Raw genomic sequence first — 14,752 nt, 5'->3', positions numbered from 1 at the left:
CCTCTGATTTTCCCCATTTGTTCCTTCTCTTCTTTTCCTTGGTCCTTTTCCTAAACCCTCCCTGAAATCAGTGTGCCTCCATCACCTCTGCCAGAACAAACTGTCCTGTTCGTTAGCATGTGACTGAGAACCCGGCCCTGAGGGAAGCCTTCCTTATGCCCACTGACCCCGCCATACTTCTCATTTTGCCCACTCCATCTTCGTGTGAGCTCACGGTTGGGTTACTTACACATTCTGTGTGAGCTGGGTGTGTGCCTTCTGCATGTCTGCAGAGTTTCCCTCACTGCGTGAGAAATGCTTTCAGGATAAGGATAGCCAAAGCTAAACTGTTTATACTCCATAGTACACCATTCGTCTTTGTAAATTATGCATTGAGGAGGGTTAAGTGAGCCTGAAAGCTTTGGTGGTGAAGCAGTATACTGCTCAGAATTAAGACCTTGTAAAGAACTGAAGATTCTCTCCCACGCCTGTTTATATCATGACCTATTTTAGTTGTTATTGACTTATTAATTTTTGGGATCTTTATATTTATATGATATTTTGTATCTTTTCACATATATATTACATATTAATTATTTAATGTTAAGAATCTTCATAAGCAATTCCACAAGAAATGCTAATATGAGGCAGGTCATCTTAGAATTGAAAACATCCTCAAAGTAAAAATAACTTTTCTTTCAGCTGACGGTATACACAGCCTTGATAGACGTTACCAAAGGTCAATTTGAAACATACCTGCGGGACTGCCCAGACCCCTGTATAGGTTGGTGAGCACACACCTGGCCTATAGGGTGAGACCTGTATGACATCAAGATGGGAGCTCACACGGGGCTGAGAAGTACAGCTGTCTGATCTCCTTCAGAAGACTGAGACTGAGGACGGGTTCTCTGAGGTGTGAGCTTGTCCTGCTTGGTATGTTTACAATTCACAGGCTGTTTTTGCCGTAATGGTTGATTTTTCTTATATACAAATTAACTCCTTTTAGTGAAGTACAACAATCATCCAGAACTTACTGTGGTTCATTTCAGTCTGATTCATTTGAGGATGGGGATGGGTAATTACAACTATTGCGGGACCCACCCCCATGGAATAAAGCAAGATTCTCTGTGAGCACAGAATCCTGTACATCTGTGTAATAGTTAAATAGTCCATATTATTCAGTTTTTCACTTTTATTTACATATTTGTATGTTTTTGTCTTTTCTTCCTGGCTCTTACTATTAAAATTAATATACCATTGTTTTTGCTGTCTGTGACAGCAGTGTATTTCACTAATTTTGATTGGAGGGGGATGAGACAGGCATTCAGCTGTATGTTTCTCTTCATGGGCAGCACATGGGCTTTTGACTGAACAGAAGTATTTTCTGGGGTTCTTGAAGTAACAGCTTTGCAAGGCAGTCTTTTATACTCAGCATTGAAGTGTTTGCTTTTTCATAACTAACCTACCACCCACTAACCCCAGGAAGTTATTAAATAAATTTCAAAAACAATCCTGGGTTCTATGAATCAATAGTAAATAAGCAGGTCAAAGACTAGTGGAAAATGGGAGGTGAACTGTTAAACTCTCCTAAGTATCATTCATTTAATAAATAGATTTTTAGTTTTTCCTGATCAATATGTATTTTTTTAACTAAGTATAGTTACTAAAAATGTTTTTCAGAAATCTATGAGAAGTGCTGATAGGACTTGTTAACCTTTCAGACCTTCAGTTTTGAAATGTATGACAGTTGGGCAAGACTGTAGCTACTCCATTTCTGTATAATGTCAGCTGTATTCGTGACATTCAGTAAACAGTCATTGGAAGAAGTGTCAGTCAGCAGTCATGTGGGCTGAGTGTGTACCTCACGTGTTGGTTTGAGGGTGGGGATATGGAGAAATCTGAGCTGAATATAATATTTGAATTAACATTACAAGGGTTATGGAAGTGGGTTATTCAACTTAAGACTAAATGGTCACAGTCTTACATGACTAACCTTAACTCAGTGCTATCAACCGAGTGCGTGTCCAGAGGCAGCTTCTCCCCGACAGGTGGTGTGACTGCAGTGATGCTAGTATTATCTTAGTGAAGCAAGGAGAATTACAAGAGGATTTGTGTTGAAAACAAGATTCGATTAATTTTTTTAAAAATATTTTGTAATGTACACGTTTCATAACTTTTTAATAGAAAATGTCATGAATTTTTCATGAAGTCCCTTGTCCCCTCCAGTTTACCTCAGTGTGTCTTAAAACACTGTCATTTTCTATGTGCGCCATGGCACGCGAAAAGGTTGGAAAGCACCATCACAGAGCTCTGGGTGGAAAGTGAACCCGGAGGCCTTTCATCGCAGCTGCGTGCCCTGGGACAAGCCACCAAGCCTTCCTACACCCTCAGGTCTGCCTTTGTCAAGTGAGGGTTTAACCCCACTTTTCTCCAGGGTTTTCTTCTAGCTTTATGAATCCAGATTTAAAATGCATCTCAGGTTAGGAGGCAGTTAGGTAGCAGCCGACCGCCAGGTGCTGTTGGAGACGTCAGAACCGTCGTAGTTTTCTTTATTCACAAACATGCATGGGTGAATCTAATCAAAAGTTTTCTTAATAAGTATTTCAAAATAATGACGACACACTAATTTGCAGAAAGCATGTGCATTGTTAAAGCAGTCATGGGCAGCTAGCTCGGATGCCTCCAAATAGCCTGTCAGTTGGAAGTGGACGTTATTTTTATACACAGATAACATCTGTATAATACATATGTATATCTTACACACTGACAGTAAATTTGCTTCATTTTGAAAACATGTAGCACCTGAGTTCAATGCCAACCCTATTTCAGTCTCAGGAAAACATAATCAATTCAAGTTATGCTCTATAGTAGCCCACTGGGCTAAACAAACAATTTCAACTCCCACATACAGATATGAGACTGGGGTGAGAGCATTATTTCAAAATATGATAAGAGATGGGTGTTCTAACACATCAACTTGCAAGACCATGCATACCCATGTATGTGTGGGTGAGTGAAATCTCATTACCCCCAGGAGCAATGACCAAGGAGAAAAAACTTGATGTTAATAACAGTTTCTGTTATTCACATACTCAGGTACAATGAACCATTATCGCCAAATGGAATAAGTAAGACTTTCCATCTTAGTTACTGAAAATAAATATTTCCTTGTGTACCTAACACCTAATGACTGGCTTGCCCTGTCATTATCAGTAGAGAATTAAGTTTATCGTCTTGACTGTAGAAAATAGATTTTCAGTATTATGTGTTTTATCCTGTTAATTTACAGTTGCTAGATGGAATAAGGGAATCTGTAACAAATCAGTATGTACTGAACAATACCGTTGTCTTAGAAGCCAGGTAAAAATTTATATTTTTCAAATCATTTTCACGTTGAAAATCTGCCATGGCCAAAATAATCTGATATTGAAAATATTTTTCTGTCATCTCCTTAAGCTCTCAATATGCCAAGAGCTAATATGATGGATTTTTAAAAAATCGTTAAGTTCTTTTTAGGAGAAGAGATTAGAGCTATTTTTTTTTCTTTTTTTAAAATCATAGAATTGATGATAGGCTATCCAGCTAGATCCTAGATTTCAAGAGTTGAGTACAAGTGCTTTTAACTTTTTTTTTTCAACTAAGCTACTTAAAACTGACAAATTCGGCACTAAAAACACAGAGAAGAGCTAATAAAATTTTCAAGTTGTTTATTAGAATTTTAATCAAAGCGATTATCCTTTGGTGTATCATTTTGTGTAAAATACTTTGAAATAAATTTTTAAATAACCAGTTGCAGCTTTGCCAAGTTAGTTAGAAAACAGAAGTGTAACTTTTACTGAAGAATTTTTTATAATTTTATTTTTGACAATTCCATTAGTTTTCCTACAGAGCAACTTTTTGCCCTTCAAATTAAAACAAATTTAAAACTTTTAGCACTGAGCAGCAGTATTTTAGAGTTTAGCATAGAAAAACAGGAAGGTGCAATTTTTTTATCAGGTGACATTTATGACATTGATTTAGAAGGAATGTTTTTTTCATGTTCTGCTTTAGATACTGCCACAAGGTTTACTTAACAGTAATTTTAAAATTTTATTAATAAAGTTATGTAACCTAGGTATAGGTGTGTGGGTTTATACCTACTATACTAGGTATAGTAAAATAAAGGATTTTGTCTGTGTACAGAGAATACCACATTAAATTTGTGTCAGACCTACTTTTTATCAGTTACACCTCTAAGCTACTTGATGGCTTCTGTACAGAAGCCAGTGGGCTAGGTTATTTTAATATTTTTTTGAATATACAAACAATATAGTAATTTATTCCTTTTGGTTAGAAGAAAATTTTTTTTAATGAAAAGAAACAGAAGTCTCTTTATTTCACTCTCCCTAATTCCACTCCTCTCCTGGGAGGTAACCCCTCACACATACTCTGTGCTATGTCCTATGCTTATTTTTGTTTTTCGTTTAGCAGTATTAATCTCCTTCCATGTCACTATCAATTTTCATCATACTTTTAAAATGCTTTGTAGGATTCTAAAATACATTCTGTGGACATTTAGTTTTTCATAGTTCTGCAATTGTAAGTAATGCTACAGTGAACATATTTCGAGTATATGAAAGTTTACAGAGCAGATAATAAAGATGTGTTTAGGTGCACACTTACTTTGTACGCTACTACCGAAGCGCCTGCCATGCTGGAATCTTTATACACTTCCACCAACAGTGGGGAGAACGCCTTTTCCCAAGACAGTAATTGTTGTCAAATGACATCGGTGAACACATTTGTAAGAGTGAGTACAGTTACTCTATTTCCATTGCCAGATTCATTTTCAGAGAATCCCTGGGGCATCCTGTAAAGACATTCCTGGGGAGACGGGGTCAGGTGGGCTACAACTCCAATTTGGCAAAGGGTCCACTATGAGTACTGATAACAGGTGCCTGTGTCAGGGCAACTGAAAAAAAGGAGAAGGAAAACCCGATGGAGGACCCTCTAAACCTGGAAAATCTGATCTGAAAGGGTGGGAAGAAACCTAGGAATTGTGACTCTTGGCCCTGTGTTCCAAGACAGTATTTTCCACCTAGACAGAATCAACAGCTTGTAACTGAAGCACTTCACATTGAAGTCAACAAGTTCAACACTGAGTGGTGTATCCAGGGCTCTACAGTTACCATTTCGTAAATCAAGTCATTCTGGAAATACCAACTTACATAACATTCAACCCTTCTGGCTACTGAGTCACTGAATTCCAGAAGCCTTTGGGGACAACAACTTATCCAGCACTGGAATAAGAAAAAGATTCTATTCTGTCCTTCCACAATGTCTGCCCAGAGATGGATAGAACCAGGCTGGAGTGATCCTTGCCCTTATTCATAAAGGCAATACTTAAGTGGTGCTCTGCTTGCAAGGCTTTCAAGGTACTGCTTTTGTCATGATTACATTTTATCCTAAGTACAAACAGGTCTGGCTCCCTTTTCTATATCCTTCTTACTTCCTGCAGCTCGACAAAGAAATGAACTGAGCGAACATTCATTCAGTAGGTGCACGTACAGTTCAGGAGAAAAGGGATAGTATTTTTAACAAATGGAACTGGAACAACTGGATACTAATCAGAAAATAAAGGAACATTGATCCATATCTCCATATACAAAAATTAATTCAAAATGATAATCAGTGACCTAAATGTAAAAATCTAAAGCTATAAAACCTCTAGGAGAAAACAAGAAAAATCTATGTGACCTTGGGTTATGGAAAAATTTCTTAGATATGATACTACATGCATGATGCATAAGAGAAAATAGTAAATCAGCTTCCATCAAAACTGAGAACTTCTTTAATAAGCACTGAAAAAAGAATAGAAAGCCTCAGGAAAGATTTGCAGGTCACTGATCTAATAAAAGACTTTAGAATATATAAACAACTTTTACAACTCAAAAATAAGAAATCCAACAACCCAATTTTAAAAATAGGCACAATATCTGAAGACACTTCAAAGACAACATATGGACGGCAAGTGTGTACATGAGATGTTCCAGATCATTAGTTATTAGGGATGCGCAGGTCAAACCATAATGAGATACCACTACACACGTATTAGAATGTCTAAAAATTACAAAGACTGATGATACCAAGTGTTGGCTGGGACGTGGAGCAAGTGAAGTGGAAGCCTCAGTGTGTAATGGAGGAGTCATGAAAAATGGTACAGCTACACTGGGAAATCCAAACCGGAAACAATCCAGTGTGCATCAACAGATTAACGGATAAACAATGGTGTTATTGATAGGGACAGAGTAAAGGGACAAATTAGGTAATTAAAGAGTGAATCCCACTAGGGTCTGTAAGTAAAGAAAAAAGTATGGGAGACCCCTGTAAGTTAATGATCACTCAAGAAAGCAGGGTTGCTTAGCAACAAAACCATGCAATAGAAGCATGAGACATGCCCCAAAACAATAAAACAATGGTGGCAAGAGACCCACATCCATCCACCATACAGTGAGCTCAGTAAGTTAAATGATGCCTAGCACATGCTCTTCTGCGCACACTAAAAACAAAATATGAGGAAAAGGTGACATTATACCAAAACCTAAGATGATTTGCCATATTTAAGTACATGTTAATATCTTTTTGCTTGGCTTGACCAGGCAGGGACAGGAAGACCCCCCCCCCCCGAACGTGGAGGAGGAGCTGATGATGGAAGCCTGACGTCTACTCGGGAGTGAGGAAGAAGGGGGTCTTTTCTCTCTCCCCACTTTTCCTTTGATTATAAAGCCGTAGCCCACTAAGTTCTCAGAGCCTGGCACCCTCTTGCCCGCCTGCCTGTAAGCCTCACAAGCGTCCTATTCTAGTAGGTCACTTCTTACGTATCACTTTGCCTTCGCTGAATTTTTCACTGAGACATAAAGAACCGGAGCTCCTCGGAGCCCCCCGAAGCACCACCTAGCAGTCTCAGTATGTCCATACAATGTAACATTGTTCAGCAATTCAAAGGAATGAACTATGGATACATGCTACAACATGAATCTCAAAATAATATGCTGAGTAAAGAAAGCCAAAGACATACGCTGTACAGCTGCATTTATATAAATTTCTAGAAAATGCAAGCTAATCAATAGTGACAGCAAATCAGTGGTTACCTGGAGATGAGGTGAAGTAGGGCAGAGGTGAGACGGAAGGATTCCCAAGAGGCCTCAGGAAGCTTTGGGGGATGATGGGTACGTTTATTATCTTGACTCTGGTAAGGGTATCACGGGTGTATACCTATGTAAAAACTTAGCAAATTGTATAGAGTTCACAATAATCACTCAAATAAGGTTGTTAAAAATATACCTGGGAGCACATTCAACAACATGGGTGGTCTGCTAGGTACTGGGGATACCATGTTGGGCAAAAAAGAAAAGGCAAGGTCTCTGTCTTTGTAGACACTAAAGACATTAAACAAAGAATCCTCCCTCCCATTTCCTTCCTCAGCTTCCCCTCCTTGCCACACACTCCCTCTCTGGTGACTACTGTGTCACAGGAGGAGGAGGTTAACATCAAAGAGGATTTATTCGATCACTGCTTCAGGCAAGGGCTGCTAGAGTTAGTGATCCTAGAGTTTGAAGCCAGACTTGGGCGCTATTTAGAAGAGGACAGAATTCTCTTGTCTCTGTACAGATTGTTACATGCATTTTTGTGCTCTTAAAAAAGCCTATTAGCTCTCCTCAGGAAGAGCCAGCACTGGGTTAAAAAAAAAGGCTCAAAAATAAACCCACACACCTACAGCCAATTGATCTTCAACAAAAGAGGCATGAATATAAAATGGAGAAAAGACGGTCTCTTCGGCACCTAGTGTTGGGAAAGCTGGACAGTGAAATTAGAACACTCCCTCACACAATATATAGAAATAAATAAACTCAAAATGGTTTAAAGACCTAAATATAAGACATTACACCATAAAACTCCTAGAAGAGAACATAGGCAAAACACTCCCAGACATAAATAGTAGCAATATTTTCTCAGATCCATTCCCAAGGCAAAAAAAGTAAAACCAAAAATAAACAAATGGGACCTAATCAAACATAAAAGCTTTTGCACAGCAAAGGAAATCGTAAAACGAAAAGACAACCTATGGACTGGGAGAAAATATTTGCAAATGATGTGACCAACAAGGGCTTAATTTCCAAAATACACAAACAGCTCATACAACTCAATATCCAAAAAATAAAAGGGGTAGAAGAACCTAAATACACGTTTCTCCGAAGACATATAGATGGCCAACAGGGGCACATGAAAAGATGCAAACATCGCTAATTATCAGAGAAATGCAAATCAAAGCTACAATGAGGTAACACCTCACACTGGTCAGAATGACCATTATCAAAAAGCCTACAAATAATAAATTCTGGAGAGGGTGTGGAGATAAAGGGAACCCTCCTGGACTGTTGGCAGGAATGTAAATTGGTGCAGCCACTATGGGGAACAGTATGGAGGTTCCTTAAAAAACTAAAAATAGAGCTACCATATGACCCAGCAGTCCCACTCCTGGGCTTAAATCCAGAAAAGAGGAAAACTCTCATTTGAAAGCTACATGCAACCCAATGTTCATAGCAGCACTATTTACAATAGCCAAGACATGGAAACAACCCGAATGCTCATCAATAGATGACTGGTTTAAGAAGATGTACACACACACGCTATGGAATGTTACTCAGCCATAAAAATGAAATATTGCCATCTGCTGCAACATGGATGGACTAGAGAATATCATAATAAGTGAAGTAAGTCAGAGAAAGACAAATATTTTATCACTTATATGTAGAATCTAAAAAAATAATACAAATGAATCTATATACAAAACAGAAACAGACTCACAGACATAGAAAACAAACTGTGGTTACCAAAGGGGAAGATGGGGGGAGGGATAAATGAGTATGGGATTAAGAAACTACTATATATAAAATAAATGAGCAACAAGGATTTACTGCATAGCACAGAGAACTATATTCAGTATCTTGTAATAACCTATAATGAAAAATAATCTGAAAAATATATATATATAACTGAATCACTTTGCTGTACACCTGAAACTAACACAATATTGTAAATCAACTACACGTCAATTAAAAAAAAAAGTTCTCAGAACAATGAAGGATGCAGAGTGTACTGAACAGTACCCACACGTATGCTTTCTTTTCTTTATCCTTTCCTTTTAATTGTATTTAAAGTGCTAGGGAAGGGTAATGATAAGGATAGAGAAATAAATTTGACATGACGTTTTATGGTGACAGATGTGGATTTTAAAACATTTCAGTGAAAAACAACAGTCAGGAGGTATTGGCATCTATTGTGTAATACTGAACACCTTCAGTAATTGTATAGATCACAAAGACTTCAAATTAATCTCCTCTACCCAAACTTCTCGGTATAATTTTCCTTGATGGGTCTGATGCTTTGCTGAATTCATGGTGTTTTTCATACAAACAATATTCTTACTTGGCAGAGATGGCCTTCAAAGGGCTTGACCAATCACTGACGTCTCATTTAAACCTTGCTGTCAATACACACAATGTCACAAGAGTTGGTGCAAGATGTATGTAAGTATACTCCCCACTGCACCCACCCCTCCACCAAAAAAAATGAAGAAATTAACTCTGCAAAATAGCAAATAGAAAACAGCCTTGTTTTTGCTGAAAAAACATAACGTGATGTTTGTGGTCTAATACTATGATGACACTGTACTTGTTCTCTGACCTCCTATTTGATCAGCATATTCCCCACAGACAAGAGAGGCTCACACTCATACTGCTCTTCCTTCTTTGCCCTACTCGGCCACTCCCTGCAATAATAGGAAGATGCCAATGCAAGCAAGGTTCCATTTTCCTTTAAGGTTAGAAACTATCGATAAGGTTGGCCCTATCCTTTGTTCTTCCCACATCTTGGATCCTCAGTGACAATATTTACTGAACACTAGGGATGTTTGGCTTTCTATTTGGAGAGGTAGGTAGAGTGGAATCCACTTGCTCTGAAGAAGAGTTAACATTAAGTTGTTTTTGTCTCCCGCAGGGAGGTTAATTTAGCCACCAGGCAGTAAACAGTGGTGGTGATTTAACAATTACCTCTTTTCTAGAACAACAATTTCAAAGAATCAACCTAGCCACTTCCCTTTTCACAAATCGGTGACAATGAAATCAGCAATGCAAGAATACTGCCGATAGCCAAAGTCCTGCAAATAATAGGTGAGCTGAGTTATTACACAAGTAGTAAATGTTGTAGACAGGTAGTTACACTGCAAAGTTGACAAATACTATCAAACCAAATTTCTGTATAGAGCCAAAAGACAACCTAAATGAATGGAAAGCTATACACGGTTCATGGATTGGAAAACTCAATACTGTTTACATTTTTATTTCCTCAAATTCATCTATTTATTCAATGTTAATTCCAATAAAAATCCCAGCAGCTTTTTTGTTTGTGAAAACTAAGAAGACAGTTCTAAAACTGTAAATGCAAGATTATGGACACAGAATAGTCAAAAGTTCTTGAGAAAGAAGAACAAACTTAGAGGTCTTATGTTGCCTATTTTCAAGACTTTGTATAAAGCTACAGTAACGACATGGACGTAAGACTACATATATAAATGAGTGGGAAAGAGATTCCACATACAGATCCACGCACACATGGCCAACTGATTTCCATGAAGGTGACAAGATAATTTAATAGAGAAGGATAGTCTTTTCAACAAATGGTGCAGGCTGGATTTCTATATGGGAGGAAAATAAATCTGATCCTTACCTCACATCATACAAAAAAATTACTCAAAATGGAGGACATACCTACGTGTAAAAGCTAAAACTATAAAACGTCTAGAAGAAAATAGGAAAAAAACCTCAATGACTTAGGCATAGGCAAATTATTTCTTAGGACACAAAGTACCAAGCATTAAAAAAAATGACATAACATAATTAACAGCTTCTTTGAAAGAGAAAAATGAAAATGCAAACCACAGACTGGGAGGAAATATTTATAATAAATATATAAGACAAAGGACTAGTATCCAGAATATAAAAAGAATTCTTACAACTTAGTAAGTTGTTTATCTTTAGGATACATCTCTAGAAATTGAACTGCTCTGTCAAAGGATATACATATCATGAAAAACTTCGGTGCATATTGCCAAACTACGGTACCAATTTTCATGGACCATTTAGTAGAAAAATGGGGGGCGGGGGGAGAATCCTCTTCTCACAAACCTTTAGTAGATAGTTTTAAATTTGAGTAAAAACCTGGTCTTTCTGAAAGGCTTTCCAATGATTAAAATCTGCTGTCATATCACATCACTGAATTCACTGCATTTTAAATAATTCCATATTCATTTTGATCATTATCAATCAATGCATATGACTTACCTATTAGCAGATTTGAAAAAGAATAACTAGGTATATATTTGCATTTTCTTCAGCTGGAACTCTTCCGTCTGAAATACACTACTATAGGAGTATTACACTGTTCTTTTCAAAACTGTTGAAGTGGAGAGAATCTGTCATAATTAAATGAGATAGCCAATCCTACTTAGTAAAATGTAAGAACTTAAACCTCTCTTTGGAGTACTAAAAGAATTTAATCATTTACTCATAGACAGTGAACACCTTCTATATGCCAAGAACTGCTCTAAAGGTTAGTTATATTGCAGTGGACAAAGCAGAGAAAAATTCCTGCCCTTATAGAGCTTACCCTTCAATTGGGAGTAAAGAGGAAACAGACAATAAGACAAGTTAGTAATACAGTGTTGATAAGTAATAGGTAAAGAAATAAAACGTGGCAAGGGAATAAGAATGATTCGTGGAGGTTGTAATTTTAAGTTGGACACACATAGATCTCACTAAATGTGTGCCATAAAGATATCTGGGAAAAGCATTCTAGGTTGAGGGAACAGCAAATGCAAAGGTCCAGCAGTGGGAGGATCCCCAGCATGTTCGAGAAACAGCAAAAAGTCAGTGTGACTGAAGCTGAGTGAATAATGGGGAAAATAAGAAATGAGGTAGAGGTAGAGAACCGGTCCCATAGAGTCTTGTAAAGACTATTTTGCTCTTAACTGGAGTGAAATAGAAAGCTACCGACATCTGAACAGAATCACTCTGGCTACTGTGATGAGTTTCAGTTATAGAAAGCCAAGGAAGGAAGAGATAGGGGCATTAAGAAACTACCATAATAATCCAGTCAAGAGATAAGGGTGGCTTGAATAAAGAGGGTAGTAGAAGAGGTAGTGAGAATTATTAGATTCTAGTTACATTTTAAAGGTAGAGCTGACTATTTGGATGTGGGAGAAGAGCTACAGATAATTTCAGGGTTTCTGTCTTGAGAAAGTAGAAGGATGGAAGTGCCATTTATTAGATGGGAAAACGGCAGAAAAATTAGATTTGGAACAATCAAGAACTCAGTTTTGGACACATCAAGTTCAGAAAACCTACTAGACATTCAAAAGAACTTAGACTTTGAGAGGGGAGGGAGGTTGTACTGACATATAAACTTGGAAGCAGGCAAGTTATAAATGATGTTTCAAGTTATGAGGTTAGATGAGATCACCAAGGTTTTACAAAGTATAATTGAGAGATCTAAAGATTAAGTCTTAGGGAATGCCTACATTTATTATAAGAACTTCTTTGTACTTCCATATGAATTTCATAAATCTCACCATACAGAAATTCTAGAATGTCAAAGATGGAAGGCTTTAATTTAAAACATCATTTCGTTGTTTACATTTAAGGTTGGGGATGGGGCTGTATAACATCTGACTTTGGTTTTACAAAGCCTAGAGGGAGTAGGAAGAAAAATTGTTACTCTGTAGTAGCACCTTTCTCCCATCCTGTGGAGTTTGTTTCGGGGAACATGCCCAGGAAGATCTCTATTAAGTAACAACAAGAAAGTATACATTTTTTTCAGGCTGTGCCACCATGCCAAGGGAAGGGGCCAGAGCCTCACAAATCATGAAATGACTGACAAAAGCTGGGGTCACATGGATCCTTGTAATTTAATCCCAATTTTCTTACAAAATAAACTATACGTTTTCAACACTGTCTTGTTCACTGTGATTTTAATAAACACTGATAATTATTTGTACAATTGCTTATTAATTTCCGTTTTTATTTATTTTCATAAATCTTCCTTTGAGGGACTTCTCTGGTGGTGCAGTGGTTAAGAATCCACCTGCCAATGCAGGGGACATGGGTTCAAGCCCTGGTCCAGGAAGATCCCACATGCCGCGGAGCAAAATAAGCCCGTGGGCCACAACTACTGAAGCCCACGCACCTAAATCCTGTGCTCCGCAACAAGAGAAGCCACCGCAATGAGAAGCAAGTGCACCACAACGAAGAGTAGCCCCTGCTTGCCACAACTAGAGAAAGCCCATGCACAGCAAAGAAGACCCAACGCAGCCCAAAAAATAAAATAAATTTATTAGAAAAAAAAATCTTCCTTTGAAAGATGTAAACAGTTACCATTTGATAAAATGTAAATACTAAGAGCATCCTTGGATCCAGGATAATTCATTTTGCAGACAGAAAAATGAGGAATAGAGTGGGCTAAAAACATCAGTATGTTTTTGTGTATCATATGTTTCCAAAAGTCATAGTAATACTATCTCTTTATTGCTTTATAATACTTGTCCAAATATTGTCTGTGAAAGAATTTTAAGCTAAAGAACATAGGACTCCAATGTATTAAAATGACTGCTAATACTGATAGAAGAAAAAAGTTGAACTATACAATGTTATATGAAGCTGAGCTTTTAAGTCCTGACAATCCCTTGGAAGGTACAGAGATTTTCTACCTGAAATTCTAAGACTAACCACTGACACAATCAGAGAATAAGTTTCAAAATCACATGAAACAAGAAATGGAATATTTGTGTATCTCTTTGGTTAGAAAATATTTACATCTTGAAATATACCTTGTTTTTCTAGCTATTATCAGAAATTATACTCAAATATAATAGAATTCAATGACGGATAACAAGCATTATAGAAATTAACCTATTAAACACCTGTATAACCTAAACTTGGCAATTGGTGGTGGTGGAATATAAAGAAAGATAGGGAGGAGAAAAAGGCAATCATATGTGACATAATCCAAATAAACTTGAAAATTATAATCCCAAAAGCTATTTAAAATAGCCAAAGCAATCTTAAGAAAAAAAGAACAGAGCTGGAGGTATCACACTCTCTGACTTCAGACTATACTACAAAGCTACAGTAACCAAAAGCATTGGATACTGGCACAAAAACAGACACATAAACCTACGCACTTATGATCAATTAATCTATGACAAAGGAGGCAAGAATATATAATGGGGAAAAGACAGTCTCTTCAACAAGTGGTGCTGGGAAAACTGGACAGGTACATGTAAAAGAATGAAATTAGAACATTTTTTCATGCCATATACAAAAATAAACTGAAAATGGTTTATAAGACCACAAACCATAAAACTCCTAGAAGAAAACACAGGCTGTACACTCTTTGACATCAGTCTCCAAAAAGATTTTTTTGGGGGGATATATCTCCTCAAGCAAGGGAAACAAAAGCAAAAATAAACAAATGGAAGTACATCAAACTAAAAAGTTTTTGCACAGCGAAGGAAATTATCAACAAAGCGAAAAGGCTGCCTACTGAATGGGAGAAGATACTTGCAAATGATTTATCTGATAAGGGGTTAATATCCAAAACATACAAAGAACTCATACAACTCAACATAAAAAACAAACAAACAACCCGATTAAAAAATGGGCAGAGGACCTGAATAGAC

General features: G+C 37.3%; 1 protein-coding gene across 2 annotated transcripts in view; it reads left to right on the top strand.

Annotated features, from left to right (window-relative positions):
* ASAH1 (N-acylsphingosine amidohydrolase 1) overlaps window positions 1-1,238 on the top strand; it is a 42,470-nt gene extending 41,232 nt beyond the window's left edge. For both annotated transcript variants that reach the window (XM_060001530.1, XM_060001531.1), the window contains one exon: window positions 682-1,238. In XM_060001530.1, the coding sequence (XP_059857513.1) occupies window positions 682-771 (90 nt within the window). In that variant the 3' untranslated portion in view covers window positions 772-1,238. The remainder of the gene's footprint in view (window positions 1-681) is intronic.
* Window positions 1,239-14,752: the final 13,514 nt, after the last annotated feature.

This window comes from Delphinus delphis, chromosome 21 (genome assembly GCF_949987515.2).
Source record: "Delphinus delphis chromosome 21, mDelDel1.2, whole genome shotgun sequence".
Lineage (NCBI taxonomy): Eukaryota > Metazoa > Chordata > Mammalia > Artiodactyla > Delphinidae > Delphinus > Delphinus delphis.
The sequence above is the reverse complement of the archived record's forward strand: the minus strand, read 5'-3'. Positions and strand labels throughout refer to the sequence as shown.